Raw genomic sequence first — 19648 nt, forward strand, 5'->3', positions numbered from 1 at the left:
AGAGTGTGTTCTCTAATCGTCAGTGAGGGAAAACGCACACATCATTTGCCAAGCAAATGGCTAACTAGTTAAACCTTCCGAAGCCGGGGATGAAGGTGCCACGATAGAAACGGCTAAGAGCAACTGATGCCACCATTCACTCCCCCAAACAGAATCCTTACTTAGAATCTTGTATTAATAATAAACCCAGCGACATGGCTCTCGTTCCCCCGGGAAAGGGATTTTGGCGACATCTGCCACGTGAGCCACGTGCTCCCCGGTGTCTCCTGGGCGGCAGATGTCACTTGGCCCATCTGTCAGATCGTCACCTGAGTAGTGACGAGGAGTCGGTCCAGAGCCCCCTCCGGGGTGATGTGGGCGGTGCTGGGAAGTGGGGAGTCGCCCCACAACTCTAAACCAGGGCGCAGCACGCAAGCTCTCGCCAAGGGCTCTGGGACCGGGTTTAATATAGCTCTAGCTGGGAGAAAGGGAGGCAAAGCGGGTGCGTCTTTCCTTTGGGCTTGGGAAAACTGCCATCTGCGAGCCCAGCCAGGCAGGTCACGGAGTCAGCCTTGTTCTACTCCTGCGGGCTCGGTTTGAGGACTCCGCTGACCCCATGAAAGGGTGGCTTGCGGAAGCTCACAGGGGAGCAGGGGATGAAGCCCTCTGGACCCGTCTGGCTGGAGTCGCCCCATTTCTGCAGGGCAGCTGATCAGACCGGGCACTGTCTTTCTGGGCTGTGGGAACCCCATGCTGGAGCCTGGGAAACAACCAAGGAAAATTTCCTCCTCCCATCCCCCCGGGCACTAGTGTGAGAACCCAGCCATCTTGTGGCTTGGGGAGAAGAAGAGGGAAATAATGTCCAGCCCTGGTCTCGCTTCTGGGACTGAAACCCATTAGTAGCACCACACTAATGAGAAGCAGTGCTGCCTAATGGATGGAGCAAGGGCCTGGGAGTCAGAAGCACCTGGGCTCTAATCCCAGCTCTGCCACTTGTCTGTTGGGTGACCTGGGACAAGTTACCTCACTTCTCTGTGCCTCACTTTCCCCATCTGTAAAATGGGGATTAAGACTGTGAACCTGAAGTGGGACATGGACTGTGTCTAACCTTGTATTTACCCCAGTGCTTAGTTCAGTGCCTGGTATCTGGCAAGTGCTTAACAAATACCAAACAAAAACACCAAAAAACACTGCCTCCCCACCACACCTGCCCCCCCGGCCCACCCCACCCCATCCCCCCAGCCTAGGGGAGGGAGAGAGAAATCACATAAACTGGGGTTAGCAGTTACGGAGATAGAGACTGTGCTGCCACAGGATGACCTTCCCCCGATTTTCCTTGACTCTGGAAAAAAAAAAATCATGCTCATTTCCCAGCAGCCCCAAGCCAGCTGCAAGGCTCACCGGAAGCAGCGCAGCAGGATGAGGGCAAGTTCAGAGTTAATTCAATACAGAATGACTTTGACCAAGCAGCCGAACATTCAGAATACAAACCAACTGCCCACGAAAATCAAATGAGGAGTCAAAAAAGCCAACAGGCTCGATAGACCACCCGTTCGGGATGTAGCAAGCTGTGCTCCTTGGGCACAGAGAAAGGGTGAGAACAGCAGCTCCCTAGGCAGGATGGCAGTGGGGCTGGGCATTAGGGGAGGGCATTTAGCATTCTACTTACAGTGAGTTAGGTCTGTTGGGTTTGACTGCTGGCAGGTCGGGGTCACTTGAGGTTAGGTTGGGCTGGAGGGCACTGTTGGAGTTCAGTATGCTGTTGGCATTCGATGAAATGACAGATTCCAGGCTAGAGTCAATGATGCTGTTCCTTTGCTCCTCTGGAAAAAAAAATATTCAAAATGATTCACGTTACCGGGTAAAAGTGAAGAATTGCTATCCTGTCGGCAGTTTCATGGTGCTTGAGCAAATGCAAGACTGAATACTGAGGGTAGGAGGGACTAATGGGAGAAAAACTTTCAGCTTGTTCCTTTCCTCCAAACAGGAGTATTTTCTTCCCCAACCCTACTCTTGGTGCTTGAATAACTCTTCTCAATACACACCATATTCATATTGTCTTGGAACTCCCCTCTTTGGATCAGAAGGGTCCCCTCCCCTGAGTCCTTCAAAACATTTCTTTGGAAATGGCTCCGGATGGTTTTCCTTTAATGGTAGCTAAACTCTTACTATGCATCAAGCACTGTTCTAAGGGCTGGAGTAGATACAAGATAATCAGGTTGGGCACAGTCCTTTTCCCACATGGGGTTCACTATCTAAATTAGAGGGAGGAGGATTTAATCCTCATTTCACGGATGAGGAAACAGGCCCAGAGAAGTTAAGGGATTTGTTCAAGGTTATACGGCAGATAAGTGGCTGAGCCGGGATTAGAACCCAGATCCTCTTACTTCCAGGCCTGTGCTCTTTCCACTAGGCCATGCTTCTTCTCTGGGCTGGGACACAAAGGGTCTTCACCTGGGAATGCTGTCCTTTGCCCCAACTGACTAAGCTATTCCTCCTCTCCATCCCTTCCCTTACCAATCTCCCTTCCCTCCTGCTCCTAGAGCCTCTCTGCTAGCATTACTGGTTTAGACCACACTAGCACTTCCAGTCAGGCTGTCTCCCTCACCCCAGGGCACTGCTTTCCTTGAGTCACCCCTCCTGCCTAACTTCCCCCTAAAACACCTTTCTGTTGAATTTCCAGTGAGTTCCTCAGAAAAGAGGACAGTCATTTTCTGCAGAGAGGAGTTAATATCGCCTGTCCTCAAATCATACGGACCCAATATAGCACTTGAGGCAAATTTCCCAGTTCCAGGCTGAAGGTTTTAATCACAGAATGCTCTGTGATGAGAGTAGCTGGATTTGAGGTTGTTTTGCGTAAGTTTTTCAACTTGACCTTAACTGCAGTCAAATTTATCTCCTGAGTTTTTCCACGAAGCGCTCCTGAATTTCCCCCTTGCCATGAGGTGACAGAATGCTAACCACACAGTTATTACTCAGTGAATTTGGATTCAAGTTTCTGGGAGTCAATTAAGGGCTCAGGAGAGTAATGTCATAGGTCCGGCCTGGCAAATCTTTCCCAGTCTTCCCTTCCGGGACACCTGGGTCACTGTGCCAGCGCCTCATCGATCCCTAAGGCTACTGGTTATGCCTAAGGCTACTGGTTATGCCCAACAGCACAGTGGTTTGGAGAGGTGGCAGGGAGGCCAACGGTGACTCAGTTCCTCATTTGAACCCAACCCTCTGGAGAAGGAGCCATAATCATCAGCCAAGTACGGACCAGGAAAACAAACTGAGACAACAATTCAAGTGAAATCAACTGTAGTACTCCTCTTTCTGAACATGCTCCCCTCCCAAAGTCAATTTATAAAGACCCCAGAAGCCAATTTAGCCCCTAAGTTGGTAAAAAAATATACGGTCTCTGCTGAAATATTTTGAAAGCCCTTACTGTACTCTAGCCTAGAAAAATGCATTGATAAAGTTTCAGGACTGAGGTATTCACTGACAAGTTTGAAAAGTGTTAGGAGAAGTTAAGCAGTTTAAGGACAAAAGCCAACACCATTAGGCAAAGCAGCAGAAGGAACTGTAGAGGCCATCAGGAGATGTATTACAGGGCCTTTACGGAAAGGAAAGTTACTGCTCAGCATGAATTAAGTTTTCCTTCTTATAATGGGGTCTGCCGGAGAAAGAGGAATGAGTCACTGGGGTACCATACAATAGTGGAAGGGGGTTGGCAAGGGGAAAAAATCTGAAGAACTGAGGGCTTTGAGTAACTGAGGAAATTCCCTCCTCCCACCTCTCTACCTTCTGTCTCTTGGGATTGTCTCATTCCCTCTCCCATCCCTCAGCCTTTCCATCCTTCTCTCGATGTGTCACCCAAAAGAGTTTATTTCTCTTTAATGCATGTTCAAGAGTATTTTTCTGTCCCTTGATTTTACTCTAATAGTCTGCTTTTCTTCGTCCAAGCTTGTTTTTGTATTGTACACTTCATGAGGACAGGGATCTTGCTCTTGGCATCCTAACTCCCCATAACCACTTGCTCTCTGCTCAGTAATGCTGTATGACTCCTGAATTTCAAGGAAGACAGATGTCAACTGGCAAAAAGGAAAAATCAAATAGGCCCTTACAAGTTAGATGATTTCAGAGAAAAGGGCAGATTAAGTGGCTGGTGAGGTCCAGAGTATGTGTTTGAAAGAAAAACACAGAGTGAAATGAGAAATGGAGAATTGGGAATTCCTCCAGGCGCCTACTCTAGACTTGAAAAGAGTCAGTAGAAAGTCCCTTCTGAAGAACTGCTAGCTATACCAACTGAGGGTGTGCGCTTCAAGTGTCAAGATGGATTTGGTTCTTTCTTTATGCGGTTGTGTTGGGGCGCTGTGATTTTTTGGAAGAAATAATTCACAGTTTCATTTTCACATGCTGGAAGACCTAACGCTGACAGCAACCAATAGGCAAGGCTGTGAAATGTGATGCAGTGTGCCTGGAAGGAGTTCAGAGAGAACTCAAGGAGGCTTCCCACCATGGAGACTGTTGTCTTTCCAGTTTAGATGAGTATGTCAGCCTTTCCCAAAGTTCTGTTTTAATCTTTTCTCCTCATGAGCTATGCAACAAATACTCAACTGTAGAGATGAAAATGAAGAGAGACTAAAACGAAGGCCAAATAGACCACAATAAAAATTCCACACGTTTGGAGAGTATCTTTGTAGCTGGCCTTAGGATGCCACTTTAGAATGTAAATTTATGTGACTATTCAAGACAGAATCTTGTATGCTTTAGAGAACATTGAACAACATCATCTGCAAGATCAGTCACCTAACATTCTTGATACAATAAATAAGATCCCTGATAACTATAACTCATATTCTCCATCTAAGAGACACAAGCTAGAGAAGACATTAGTCCGTAATCTATTGGTTTTACTGCTTTGTTTTTTAAACACTTAAACACACACACACCCACCCTTTCTCCCCTCCCCCACGGTGCAAACTGCAGAAAGGGGGATTTCTTTCTGTCCTCATTTATCTGGATCAGTTGAAAGTTGCTTGAGGCTGTGCATGTGGGGATCTTTTTCCATGAGACTGCACCCGTGGGCCTTGCTGCTAACTGACCCAGGGCCCGAAAGTTAGTCATTAGTTTGTGAAGTCTTACAACTGGTTTACTGCCATACACTGAGAAGGGAGTAGTGGCAGAAGGTGCCAAAAACATTCATTTTAACTTCCTGGGGACGATCGCCACAATTTCTGTCTGGCCCAGGAGGCTTGTTTTACCCTAGACAGAGTCTGGTCAAAGCTGGACATTTCCACTGGAAAAATCCTCTCAAACACTTGCTAGTTTCAGACTTGGCCCAAGTCTCCCTGAGATTTTCGGAGTCCACTAATGGCTCTGCCTTGTAACCACAGTCCTGGTAACTGCATTAAGGGGCAGAGATTTTTTTTTCCCCTTGCACAAATAGGAGCGGAAAAACATGAACACATGACAGGATCACAGCAACTAAAAAAAGAAAACCACGGAATAATGTGGTTGATACTGCACTTGTTCCGGAGGTTGTCATGGAAATGCAGGAGCTATGCTCCCTCCCTTCCCATATTTAAGGATCAACTCCCTCATGTTCACTCAAACAGCAGACCCTCAGACTGCAACCTGGAAGATGTCTCCAGTTTGGACTGAAATGGGATGGGACAGTGTTCAATCAATCAGTGACATTTATTGTTCTAGGTTCTCCCTCCTATTTAGACTGTGAGCCCCAAGTGGGAAAGGAACTGTGTGCGGTCTGATTAATGATAATAACGATGGTATCTTTAAGCGCTTACTATGTGCCAAGCACTGTTAACTCTTAGAACAGTGCAGCATGGCTTAGTGGACAGAGCATGGGCCTGCGAGTCAGAAGGACCTGGGCTCTAACCCTGGCTCCACCACATGTCTACTGTGTGTACTTGGGCCAGGCACTTCACTTCTTTGGGCCCCAGTTACTTCATCTGTACCACGGGAGCCCCACGTGGGACAGGGACTGTTTTCAACCTAATTTGCATGTGTCCACCCCAGAGCTTGGTTCAGAGTCTGGCGCAAAGTACTTAGGTATTATCATTATTATTATTATTATTAATAACAGTGCTTGACACATGCACTTAAATACTATTATGGTTACAATTTATTGAGCATTTATTGTGTCCAAAACACTGAAGGAAGCACCTGGGGAACGTACAATTCAACAGAAATGGTAGATGCAATCCCGGTCCACAAAGAGCTTACAGCCCACAGGAGGAGACAGACCTTAAAACAGATAAGGGATAGGTCTGAAACAGTTCATTAGCTGCTGCAGAAATGAATGTCACTCTCGCTCATAGATTCATAGAACTAGAAAGAGTGCGGTCATTATTGACCACAGAACAATCTAGGCTCCCACAAGCCCGGAAAAAGTTCTCAACTGGGGTTAGTCACGGTGAGGCTGTATGACGTGCAGAGTGACTTTGGGGAAGCTGTGTGGCCTGGGGATAGAGTCAGAAGGACCTGGGATCTAATCCTGGCTCCGCCACTTGTCTGCTGAGTGACCTTGGGCAAGTTATTTCACTTCTCTGTGCCTCAGATCCCTCATCTGTTAAATGGGGATTAAGACTGTGAGCCCCCTGTAGGACAGGGACTATGTCCAACCTGATAAACTTGTAGCTACCCCAGCACTTAAACAGTGCTCGACACCTAGTAAGCACTTAACAAATACTATTATCATTATTATTAATATTACTTGTAGAACTGATGCTCCAGCTGGGAAATAATATATAGTTCATTCCTGTTCTCCTCCTCTTGCTCCCATTCTCTGTCTAATGCTCCACCCTCAGAGAGATCTCAATAAATACCCCTGGTTGACCACCCCTCAGTCACACAGATAAGCCAAATCCTAATGCTCCAACAGGCCCGTGCACGTCCGAACAAATGCCGACAGCGTGAAGAAAGGTGAATATGAAACATGAACAGCAAACTTGCTTTTGGGGGGTTGTCTTGCCAGTACGACCTTTGGGATTTGGTCACACTCCTACATCAGCCTCCTACCAGGATGAGGTGAGGTGCCAAAAACAAACGCACCTTCATTAAGGACCAGCTTCACCTAGAGAAGCAAGAGAAGAGACACTGGAAACCCTTCCTTTCTTCTCAGATACGAAGCTGTGAGGTGAGGCTGAGAGCACAGTGGGTCTCTTTCAAAGTAATGTGCTCCTTTATTACTTATTAAAAATACCTTAGTTACTCATATTAATGTCTGTCTCCCTGCCTAGACGTTCAAATCACTAGAGACAGGGAAGCGTGTCTGTTAATTCTGTTGTATTGTACTCTCTCAGGGCTTAGTACAGTGCCCTGCACATAGTAAGTGCTCAATAAATATCACTGACTGATTGATAGATTGCTCCAAGCTTTCTGCACGACACAGTAGGAGAGTACAGCACAAAGCCCAGAGGCTCTCCAGGGCAGTGGTGAGGAGATGAACACTTGCTCCTCCTTGCTAGAGAGTTTCACAATGCAGACTGCAATGTCTCACCCTAACGAGATGGGACGATAAAGGGTCAGGATGGCAACCCAATGAATGTTGCAATAAAAAATGATGAGAAGACAACAATCCTCTTAAATTTCCCAACTCTGGGAAACACCCAAGAACATGGGAAGTTTGGAGTCAAAGGTTTTGGGGCCACCCCCAGTAGAAAAAAAACTAAACGCCCCACCCAAACCACCTGCCACTCTCTGAGGCGGCTGGGCCTGTTTGATGAAATCTCTCTCCCGTAATTCTGTCGTAATCTGAAACCCCCACCAAATCTAAAAATAATCCCGATGAAAGGTGCTGTGAATATTCTTCCCACCTTCTTCATGATCATCATATCCCCTTTCCTTTGCAAAGGAAAACTCTCCATGAAAGAGGCAGAAAACCACTCAAATGTCTCCAAGTTGGTGCAAAGGAATGAGATGTGGATCCCAGGAAGGAAACAAGGCCTCAGATGAACATTAATCCCAGACCTTACTGAGAGAGAGATATCTCTGATTTATGTTGGAATGGCAACATAACCTGCTGAATTTCCTTAAGGAGAGTCCAATTCTAGTTTTAATTCCTTCTCAGATCACAACGTACCAGGTTAGACATTCCACAAAACAAGTAGTCAGGCATCAATACCATCAAGATAAATAGAATCAGAGGTATATACCCATCACTAATAAAATACAGTAATAAATAATATATACAATATACACAAGTGCTGTGGGAAGGGGATAGAGCAGAGGGAGGGAGTAGGGGGAATGGGGAGAGGAGGAGGGGCAGAGGGGAAGGGAGGGCTCAGTCTGGGAAGGCCTGCTTCTGTTGTCTTCCCAAGAACTTAGAATGAACTTCGCATTCAGTGGATGCTCAATAAATACCACTGAGGAGGATGACTGGCCTACCTAATATGGCGGGGGGTGGTCCTTATTTTCATCACATTTTACCTTTGCATCTTAGGAGGAAATTACGGGAAAATAAAACTTTATGGGAGTTTGGAGAGTTAATAAATGAAAACAAGTGTCCTACAAATCCCGCGATTTGTCTTGAGAGAAGAACCAGTTATAAACTTATGGCCAGACATCTGGGCCCCAGTTACAAGTAACCTGAATGCAAGATCAAACACTGGTCCTATCTGCCTCCTCAAGAGAGAACCTCAAGAATATACATCCCCTGAACCTTGTTTGAACAGTTGGAACTCAGTTTCCAATGAATAAAAGTCACAGAAGAGGAGAAATATACTAATTGAATTATAATCATTACAGTTGGCCTATCTGGGAGACGGTCCAAATATATTAAATGAACCGAAAGAAAAAATAAAATAAGAGTCATATTTCTTGCAGCCTTTAACACGATCCAGGTCAAACAGAGCCAAACACCTCATCCCCCAATAACGCCATTAACCTCATTCAGTCTGCTTGCACAATAAAGCACTCTGTAGTGTCTTGACCTCTCAAGATCTTTCTGATTTTTCAGCCTTTCCCTTAGACTGTGGAATCTACAAGCTGCAAGGCCAACCAGGGTGCTTTCTTGGTAAACTGTGTACAGCACAGATATTATCTAATGGGACCACAAAGTCCCTGAATTCTCCCTTCAGGCCAGTTGGATTGAGACAAAAGCTCCCAAACTGCAGCTCCCAGGAAACAGTGCTGAAAATAAAAGAACTGTAAACTCGTCCTCTAGACTGTAAGCTCATTGTGGGCAGGGAATGTGCCTGTTTACTGTACTCTCCTGAGGGCTCAGTACAGTGCTCTGCACACAGTAAACATTGAATAAATATGATTGAATGAATGACATTTCTAACTGGAATGCCAGCGGTCCCCCTTCACCCTGGCAGTGGGTAGGTGTTGGGAGCATGTGGAGGGTAATGATAATTATAATAACTGTAGTATTTGTTAAGCGCTTATGTGCTAGGCACTGAACTAAGTGCTGGTGTGCATACAAGGTAATTGGGTTGGCACAGTCTCTGTCCCACATGGGGCTTACAGTCTTAACCCCCATTTTACAAATGAGAAAACTGAAGCAGAGAGAAGTGAAGTGCCTTGCCCCAGCTCACACAGCAGACAAGTGGCAGAGCTGGAAATAGAACCCAGGTCTTTCTGACTCCCAGGCCCGTGCTCTCCACCACGCTGCTCAACCAGAGTATCAACTAAGCCATGCTGCTCCACTAAGCCACTCTGCTCCTATTTATTGTTGTATTGTACTCTCCCAAGCACTTAGTACAGTGCTCTGCACATAGCAAGCACTCAATAAATATGACTGAATGAAGGAATGCTCCAAACATCAACCAGCCACTGAAGACGACACTGGGAATGCAGCCTGGGGCCCTGGGAGAGGTGGGGTTGTGGTTGCTGATGACAGAAAGTCCGAGGGCAGGGGTGGGGAGAGGGCCAGGCAGTGCAGTTCCAGCCTGGTCCTGCCCACGTCAGGGAGTCTTGCTCTGCTCCTCAGATCCGTCCAACCAGATAAGAGGCTTGCTTTCAGCACAGCTCCTAAACCAATGGATTCCCCAGCGCTACGGCATCCTGCTCCATAGGTGTCTGACAAAAACAACCTGAAAACTTCACCTTCCGGATTGGCTGGAAGAAACCCAATAGCACAAAGACCATGTCAATTTTCCTACTCCAAGCTGTTGCGGGTGCCAATAACAGCATGTGTTTGTTTTGCTCTCTCTCACCTGCCTGTCTCCGATAGGGCCATTTCAGAGGAGAAATAATCATCTCCTCTCTTTCCCCAACATGTGGAGGCTTCAGTTGAAAACCTTGTTCCATCTGTTCTCAGGAGCTTATAAGTGGAAGTGATTACCTTGCAGTCCCCAATTTAAAGCTATTTATGAGCCTACATTTCACACCCTGGCTTTAGCTCCAGGTGAAAGGAGTTTGAAATCAAAGCTGTAATGTGGTCCCTGCCAAAGTTACATGTGTAGAATTGATTGATAGAGTAGTCACTCATTAAATTCAGCCCACGTATAACCCACTACCCCTGCAGCACCCTCAAGAGAGGATCCTAAAGTATGATGTTTGGTTCAGATCTGGAAATCATGAAAATGGCATTTTGTATTTGGGGATCTCAACAGAGAGATAATGGAAAGTCACACCAGCAAAAAGCATCCTAGTCACAGACCCATCAAACCAGACAAGAGGCCCTGAAACCCTCATCCTAAGAACTAGTCAAATGGCTGAGCAGATTCAATGCATCTCACTCATTTTGGACTATCCCTGAAGTGCACATCCTTAATGCCTGAGGCTGGAAAAATCAGAAATCCACTTAACCCCAGAAAGAAAAAAGCCAGTCAAGATAGATATTTGCTTGCCTTAAATCCTCTCCCTTCCATTTGCTTGAGTGAAGACACCAAGTGGCCCACAAGCAGGAGATGAAACCCAGAACATGAAATGCAAATGGGCAGGGAAGTTGCAAAGCTGTCCTCTACCAAAACCTGTCACATCCCAGGCTAGATGGATAACAGTGGTACAAAGCTCAGCGACTCTCTTGTTTGCAAAGTCCTCCAGGATGAGCGGAGAAGTGGTCTTGCTGCATTCTCATCTAAGTGGTTTACAATACAGTGGTTGCCAGCCTAAAGGCAAGAACTGGGGAAATGGGGAAGAAGAAGGTGGTCCATTTGGCTCCCACCCCTCTTACAGTAGAATCTCTGATATCCTCCACCAACAAAACCCTCCCAGAACCCCACTCTGCCTCCTTTCTGCACTTATCCCCCAACGAGGAGTTGTAGTGGTGACATGACCCACCGGAACCACCTCCCTCTGCCCCTCCCCTCTGTGCCCAGCCAGGATGAGGTTGGCAGGGCAATGGGATGGAGATGGGAAAGGACACTTGTCTTTACAGAAACATTTTCTCTGTCTCTCCTCAGTCTCTGAGTCCCACTATGATTTCACTGCATCTGAAGACTGGCAGATCCTCCAATCAACCCCATCTTGTCTGCAGGAATCAAAGGTGGTGGCTCACAAGCGTGCCACAAATCAACCCCTTCGACGGGGAGGAGTATGATCAGATATAGGCATCCACGGTGACCCATAATCCAAACAAACATAGGTTACCCAATGCACACTTGTATCATGTACCCCCTGGAGCAGAGATATGCTTGGGTGTAGCATGGAAGACCTGATGCTCTGCCTAAATGACTTACTAAGTGAGAAGTAACATTCCAACTAATACCTACTCTTAGCATCCTCCCCCAATTTTGCCATGATGCAGTGGGGGAAGACAACTAGAACTAGGGGAATATCTGCAGAAACTATGCCATTTAGGAGCTGAGGTTTTGCTATGAACCAGGGGCTCAGCATGAATCCTGAAAACAGCTGCCTAATTTGGGCAGCAAAGACTGCAGTGGCTACCAAGGTAGTAAACTTGGCAACTTCCCGCTGATCTAATGGTGTTGATCTAATGAATGGCACCGGCCCTACGCTGTGGTCACTTTGGCCGTAAACAAGTTCTATATCTAAAATGCCTGCATGTCCTTCACAGTATGCTGCACCCTTGTCTACCTACTCACTTGTTGCACCCACTGCCCCAGTGTGAATGTGACCGGCAGGGATGAACGTGAGTAGAGCTGTGCGAAGTACCAGCACTAAAATCAATTCCTTCATACAGATTCTCAATCTCTAAGTCTTTGTGACTTGATCGGGAATCACCCATCATTTCTGAGGTGGACTCCATCAACTCAGCTTGATTCTGGAAATTATCACTTGATAGGCTTGGTTCAGAATGGTAAAACATACCTGCCTATAAAGACTGGCTGAGAAAAGATAGCTGCTTGGGATAGTTCTCAAAATGTGGGGAAGTAATATCAAATACATCCAGTTTGAGAAAATGTTCCTTGGATTAACTGTTCTTCTTAAGCAAACATGAAATAATTAAAATGATCAAACAACTCCCCTTCTTCCTCACTTAAGATTCCCACTTTTGAACCAATCTTCCTCAAACTCCGAGCCATTCTGTTCTCCAAAACTTGTCACTCGTTCAATCATATTTAGTGAGTGCTTACTGTGTGCAGAGCACTGTACTAAGCGCTTAGGATAGTACAATACAATAATAAACAGACACACTCCCTGCCCACAATGAGCTTCTTTCATCCATGTCGAAACCTTACTCTCTCTGTGCCCGCTGACCCAAGCACTTATCCTATCCTGCCTTCACCACTGCATCCGCCTCTTCACTGACCTCCCGGTCTCCTGTCTCTCCCCATTCCAACCCATACTTCGCTCTGAGGCCCGAATCATTTATCATCAAAAACATTCAGTCCATTCCTCCCCACTCCTCAAGACCCTTAAAGGCTGCCCATCCACCTCCTCATCAAACCAAAACTCCTTACCATCAGCTTTAAAGCACTCAGTTTGCCACTTCCTACCTCACCTCACTAATCTCCTACTACAACCCAGCCCACACACTCCATTCCCCTAGTGCCAGCTTAATCACCGTGCCCCCATCTTGTCTATTTCACCATCAGCCCCTTTCCCATGTTATTCCCCTAGTCTGGAACTCCCTCCCCTTCCTTATTTATCAGACCACCAGTCTCTCCACCTTCAAAGCATTATTAGGGTCACATCTTCTCCAAGAGGCTCTCTCTGATTAAATCCTCTTTTCCTCAGCTCGCTTTCCCTTCTGCATCATCTAAGCATTTGGATCTGTTACCTTTGGACATTTGTTATTCACCCCACCCCCAACTCCACAGAACTCACGTACATATCTTCAAATTATATATTATAAATTATTTATTCATGTTAATGTCTGTCTTCCCCTCTGGACTGTGAACCCTAAGTACAGTTCACTCTCAATGGCACCATCTTCAAGTATGAAGGATGATTTAGAGATATAAAATGCAATGCGATGTACACAGTTGGACATCCTGTCTTATAACCAAAAGAACCCTATATCACGGGGTTGTGTATTTGGAAACTGGCACAAGGAGACATAAGCCCCCCAAACATCAGGAGAAATCCTATTTCATACTGGGCAGAGATGCGTTACGAATTAAACAATACTCTCTGTATGAAAGCCTAGTATGAAATACTAGTCTGGACGCTCCCCACCGCCCCATGCCCTATGCACACAAACCCCCAGTAATCTTCAGAATTTCAGTCCCCAGATGGCAGGGTTGAAGCCCTAATGGTTTTGATATGGTAAATGCCTGGGCACTTTTACCATCAGCACAAGAGACACCTGGTAAATAGTCTTATGCCTTCAAAAGGGAGAGCCACCTGCTAACTTTACGGTGCAAGACTGAGCGTGAAAAGGCTTAGTCACAGCACAGACCACCTGGCTTGAGGATTATAACAACATACAGTTCCACACAATAGAAGAGTCTTTGTTAAGTGCTAACTGTGTGCAGAGCACTGTACTATGTGCTGGCAGAGAAAACACAAGTGGTAAATAGGCAGGGTCCCTGTCCTGTTGCGGGGGGTGCTCACAGTCTAAGAAGCACAGACTTTCTCAACCCATCTCTCCTGCATTTTGGTGGCAGCGTGGATTCTATTCTAGTTTTCCCAGAGCAGAAACAGCTTGGCTTAGGGGATAGAGCATGAGCCTGGGAGTCAAAAGGACCTGGGTTCTAAACCCGGCTCTGCCAACATGTATGCTGTGTCACTCATCTTCTTTATGCCTGTTACCTCATCTGTAAAATGGGGATAAGAATGTGAACCCCATGAGGGACAGGGATTGTGTCCAACTTGATTAACTTGTATCTACCCGAGCGCTTAGAACAGTGATTGGCACATAGTGTTTAACAAGTACCGTAAGTATTAAATCTACTTTGTGTGGGTTTTTTTTTTCTACACTTAAAATATTCTCTACCTGGGAAAGAGGGAAATATCCTGGGCATCTGAGTTCCATTTCCTGTCACCCCCATTATCAGACTGCTGCAAGTCACTCCGCCCTGAATCACATCCGTAAATGGTGACACATGAAACTGCCCTGTGTGCTTAAACAGTTCTCATTTCACATACCATCACCTGCATCTTTCGTCTCCCTACGATAAAGACTAATTCTAAACAAAGATGTTATCGAGCCTCTTAAATTTTCAGTTTCTCTTGATATGCTCCCAACATTTCCATTCTCGGCGATATCAAAGGGTCTAACATTTCAAGGCACAGAAAAATATTAATTATTCAAGGGGTCCTCCGTCCCTCCAGACAAGAACGTGCACTTCATTAAACTTCAGAGGAATTTGTAAGTCCAACCTGTCCCGATTGGCTTCGCTTTGAACAAAACATTAGGTGCCCGTGAATACGTTAGAAATCTGAGAAGTACAACATCGATGTAATGTGATGTGTTCTTCTAGCAGATGGTGAGGCAATGTTGTTCTAAATGTTCTAGGGTACATGTGTTGAGCCCTGTCCTGGGCCCACCAGACGCTCAGTCCTATTAAAAAATAGTAAACAAGATCTGCTTGGGGGCCCTTCCTGGTAGTCAATCTCTGTCTGAGACTGAAGCCAGGGCCACCTTCACGGAGAAGCCAACCCAGATGAGACTTATCACTGGCTGTGTGTTTCGAAAGCCTGCTTTATGCAGCACTGCATGAATCGCTGGCTGTACAAAAGAAGTAAAGGGCAGGGAGCGTGTCTGCTAACTCTCTCCCACGTGCTTAACACAGTGCTCTGCACAAAGGAAGAGCTCAATAAGTATCACTGATGATGGTGATGATGACGAAGTAATCTGTTCCTATGGAACTTTTTGATTTGTCTATCAATTAGTGGTATTCCTTGAACACTTAGTGCGTGTCTTAGTGAATATTAAGACATCCTGGGAAGACAGCATAATTGATAAAAATCAATTTGATAAACTGTATTATTCTAGTGAAACAGAATCAGTAAACAAACATCTGAATATGAGAGAGAACATGCAAGATAACAAGCATGTTGGAGTATGTGAGATGCTGGGGCTGGAGAGGAGAAACTAATTTAAAGAAGGAAATGTCTGAAATCTGGAGATAGTTTTAAAACATGGGTTTCTTATAATCAATAAAAATGATAATAATCATCGTTTTATTAAGTGATTATCATGGGTTAAGCACTAGGGTAGTTACAAGGTTATGAAGTCGGTCAGGGTCCCTGTTCCACACAGAGCTCACTTGCGATCTCATCACCACTTCAGAGATGAGGAAACCGAGGCCAAAGAGTTTAATTGAATTTCCCGAGGTCACACAGCAGGGAGGTGGCAGAGCAAGTGTTCTGACACCCAGTCTGATGCTCTTTGACTAGGCCGGACAAGTGCCTTCGGGGTGCTCCTACTCAAAACCAAGCTCTGAAAAGCAGAGAAAAACTCGCAGTATCTGAAGACTTAATATTTTCATCAACTGAAGCAGCATGGTCTAGTGAAATGAGCCTGGGTCTGGGTGTCTGAAGCACCTGGGTTCTAATCCTGGCACTGCCACTTGTCTGCTGTGTGATCTTGGGCAAGTCACTTCACTGTGCCTCAGTTATCTCATCTGTAAAATGGGTATTAAGACTGTGAGCCCCATGTGAGGCATGAACTGTGTCCAAGTTGATTAGCTTTATCTACCCCAGTGCTTAGTACAGTACCTGGCATATAGTAAGTGATTAACAAATACCATAAAAAAATAAAAGTTACCGCAGAGGTCAGAGCTGAGAGAAAGGGAAAAGCAACCCGACACAATGGCACACCCACTGGGAAACAAATATGGAGGGACTATCCTGCCTTACTTTTTAAAAAAAAAAATCACGGTATTTGATAAGCACTTGCTATGTAACAGACACGGTACTAAGCGCTGGGGTAGATACAAGCTAATCAGGTTGGACACAGTCCATGTCTCACAAGGGGCTCACGATCTATGTCCCCATTTTACAGATATGGGAACTGAGGCACAGAGAAGTGAAGTGACTTGCCCAAGGTCACGCAGCAGACAAGTGGCTGAGCCAGGATCAGAACTGGGTCCTTCTATCTCTCAGGCGTGTGCTCTATCCATTAGACCACGCTGCTTCTCCTCACCTCTTTGCACCGACTCTTCCTCGACACATGGGCCACTGCGGAAATGCCACAGGATATCAAAGATGCAGTCGACTTCAGGTAGAAAGACGAAAGATCAGATCATGGCCATTATCTTGGTATCTCATCTCTCTCCACTGCCTACAAGATTACAGCCAGAGTCCTACTCGATAGGCTAATAAAAAATAACGTGATCCGAGCGCTCCAGGAACCACGATGTGGCTTCAAACCACAATGTGGCACAAGTGACATGATCTTCTCTGTGCATCAGATAGAAGAAAAGGGGCAAGGATTGCACCAAGACCTCCACAGTTTTCACAGACCACATGAAATTATTAGGTACCATCAGTACATCTAGGCTTTGGAAATTAATAAGCAAATTTAGATGGTCTGTAAACTTCATCAAGGGTCTAAGTTCTTGATTATATGGTTGTCTGGGCCAGACTCCCGAGATGGCAGTCGAACATGGTTGCCTAGAGGGTCAGATCCTACACCATTTATTCTCTGAAACCATTCTGGAAAATGCAATAAGAGGTCTGGAATAATAATAAGAGGAATAGCATGGCCTAATGGATAAAGCAAGGGCCTGGGAGTCAGAAGGACCTGGGCTCTAGTCCTGGATCCTTCACTTGTCTGTGATGTGACCCTGGGCAGGTCACTTAATTTCTCTGTGCCTCAGTTCCCTCATCTGTAAAAATGGGGTTTGAGAGTATGAGCCCTCTGTGGGACATGGACTGTGTCCAACCTGATTACCTTGTATCTATCCTAGAACTTAGAACTGTGCCTGGCACATAGTAAGTGCTTAACAAATACATAAAAAAAGAAAGAGGCATTAGAATATACTTCCATACTTCTGAGAATCTCTTCCAACACAACAGACCTAGAGTATAATTGATAACCTAGAGACAGTCATTCAAGAATTACTGAATATAAATGACCACCAACTAGAAGACGTTCAGATGACTGTAAACAGATTAATCGAATCAAGCCGGCGTTACGGTTGAGGATGCCTAAAGAAGACCGAGGTGATGTATTAGTCCACACTGCTGAAGTCAAACCCGGAGATTTATACTAAGCCACACAGAGCTAAACCCTGTTAAAGAAGTCTAATCTAGGCAGCAAATTGACCAAAGAGGTGAAGAAGGCCATGATATCCTCTGGGAAATTGTCAGTATAGTGTCTGGCTCCAAACCAAAGTGAAGGTCTACAGATCCGAAGTGTAGCCCAGCCTTATCAATGACTCTGAAACAGATTCATTCGTTCAATCAAATTTACTGAGCACTTACTGTGTGCAAAGCATTGTACTAAGCCTTCAGGAGACTACATTATAACAATAAACAGACACATTTCCTGCCGAGTCTAGATCCAGTACATTTGACACATCTGGCTCCTTGGGCCGTTCCTTCCACCACATTTATCGCCCATGCTCAATATCAATTGGCAAGACAAAAACCGCAAATGATTTATTATCATTTATTTATATTCATGTCTGTCTCCCCCTTTAGACCGTAAGCCCATTATGGGCAGGGAATGTATCTGTTCTAATGTTATATTCTACTCCCCCTAACACTTAGTTCAGTGCTCTGCATACAGTAAATGCTCAATAAATATGATCGACTATCTGAAGCTCTGGAATGCTCTCAGTCTTTTAGCGGTAATGCTGTGTCACCTTAACAAAGCTGCCCTGGGTGGGACATGTGAGAAAGAAGAACAGCAGGATCCTCAGACAACTGTTGGCTGGAGAGTGGCAATTTGAAAACCCAAAAGCTGGGAGCCAGAGAAAACACTTTAAGGACTGTGTCAGCCTTCTCTCTGACCTCCCTTCCTCCTCTCTCGCCCCGCTCCGGTCTATTCTTCACTCCGCTGCCCGGCTCATCTTCCCGCAGAAACGATCTGGGCATGTCACTCCCCTTCTTAAACAACTCCAGTGGTTGCCTATCGACCTCCGCTCCAAACAAAAACTCCTCACTCTAGGCTTCAAGGCTCTCCATCACCTTGCCCCTTCCTACCTCTCCTCCCTTCTCTCTTTCTACCGCCCACCCTGCACGCTCCGCTCCTCTGCCGCCCACCTCCTCGCCGTCCCTCGGTCTCGCCTATCCCGCCGTCGACCCCCGGGTCACGTCCTCCCGCGGTCCTGGAACGCCCTCCCTCCTCACCTCCGCCAAACTGATTCTCTTTCCCTCTTCAAAACCTTACTTAAAAATCACCTCCTCCAAGAGGCGTTCCCAGATTGAGCTCCTCTTCCCCCTCTACTCCCTCTGCCATCCCCCCTTTACCTCTCCGCAGCTAAAGCCTCATTTTCCCCTTTTCCCTCTGCTCCTCCACCTCTTCCTTCCCATCCCCACAGCACTGTACTCGTCCGCTCAACTGTATATATTTTCGTTACCCTATTTATTTTGTTAATGAATTGTACATCGCCTTGATTCTATTTAGTTGCCATTGTTTTTACGAGATGTTCTTCCCCTTGACGCTGTTTAGTGCCATTGTTCTTGTCTGTCCGTCTCCCCCGATTAGACTGTAAGCCCGTCAAACGGCAGGGACTGTCTCTATCTGTTGCCGACTTGTTCATCCCAAGCGCTTAGTACAGTGCTCTGCACATAGTAAGCGCTCAATAAATACTATTGAATGAATGAATGAATGACACAGAAAACCAAAGCCTTTAGACAATACCGAATTCCAGTTGAAATCTGGGAATTGACAGCTGAGGACGGGCCAGCATGGGGCAATTGCTATCATGAAAGGAATGGCACTTTTTGAGCAAAAGCTTTAGATCTTCACTGGGAAGCAGTTTGGCCTAGAGGAAAGAGCATGGGCCTGGTAAGCCACTTCTCTGCTTTGTTTCCTTGAGCAAGTCACTTAACTTCTCTAGGCTTTAGCTTCCTCATCTGTAAAATGGGAATTAAATCCTAATGCCTTTTACACTGGGAGCCCCATATGGAACGGGGACTGTGTACAACCTGATTATCTTTTATCTACTCCAGTGCTTAGTACAGTGTTTGGGAGGAGACAAGGTCCCGTGAACATCAAACATGAATATACCACAAGGACAGTCTTTTTGTGTGCTCAATGCAGCCGGGACTGGGGATCTCCCATTGGCCTTTTCAACTAAAGATGCGATCACACCTAAAATTCCCCATCAGTGGTGTCTTCTAATATGAAGGATGATATACTGGGTGAACAGCACTGAAACAAGTGCTTGGGAGACTACAATAAAGGTCAAAGACA

At 45.9% G+C, this 19648-nt stretch overlaps 1 protein-coding gene across 3 annotated transcripts in view; it reads right to left on the reverse strand.

The window, feature by feature from the left end:
- Positions 1-19648, reverse strand: part of ARHGAP26 (Rho GTPase activating protein 26) — a 472294-nt gene that overhangs the window by 77148 nt on the left and 375498 nt on the right. For all 3 annotated transcript variants that reach the window (XM_029050709.2, XM_029050708.1, XM_029050712.1), the window contains exon 20: positions 1649-1802. In XM_029050709.2, the coding sequence (XP_028906542.1) occupies positions 1649-1802 (154 nt within the window). The remainder of the gene's footprint in view (positions 1-1648; positions 1803-19648) is intronic.

This window comes from Ornithorhynchus anatinus, chromosome X1 (genome assembly GCF_004115215.2).
Source record: "Ornithorhynchus anatinus isolate Pmale09 chromosome X1, mOrnAna1.pri.v4, whole genome shotgun sequence".
In the NCBI taxonomy this organism is placed as follows: Eukaryota; Metazoa; Chordata; class Mammalia; order Monotremata; family Ornithorhynchidae; genus Ornithorhynchus; species Ornithorhynchus anatinus.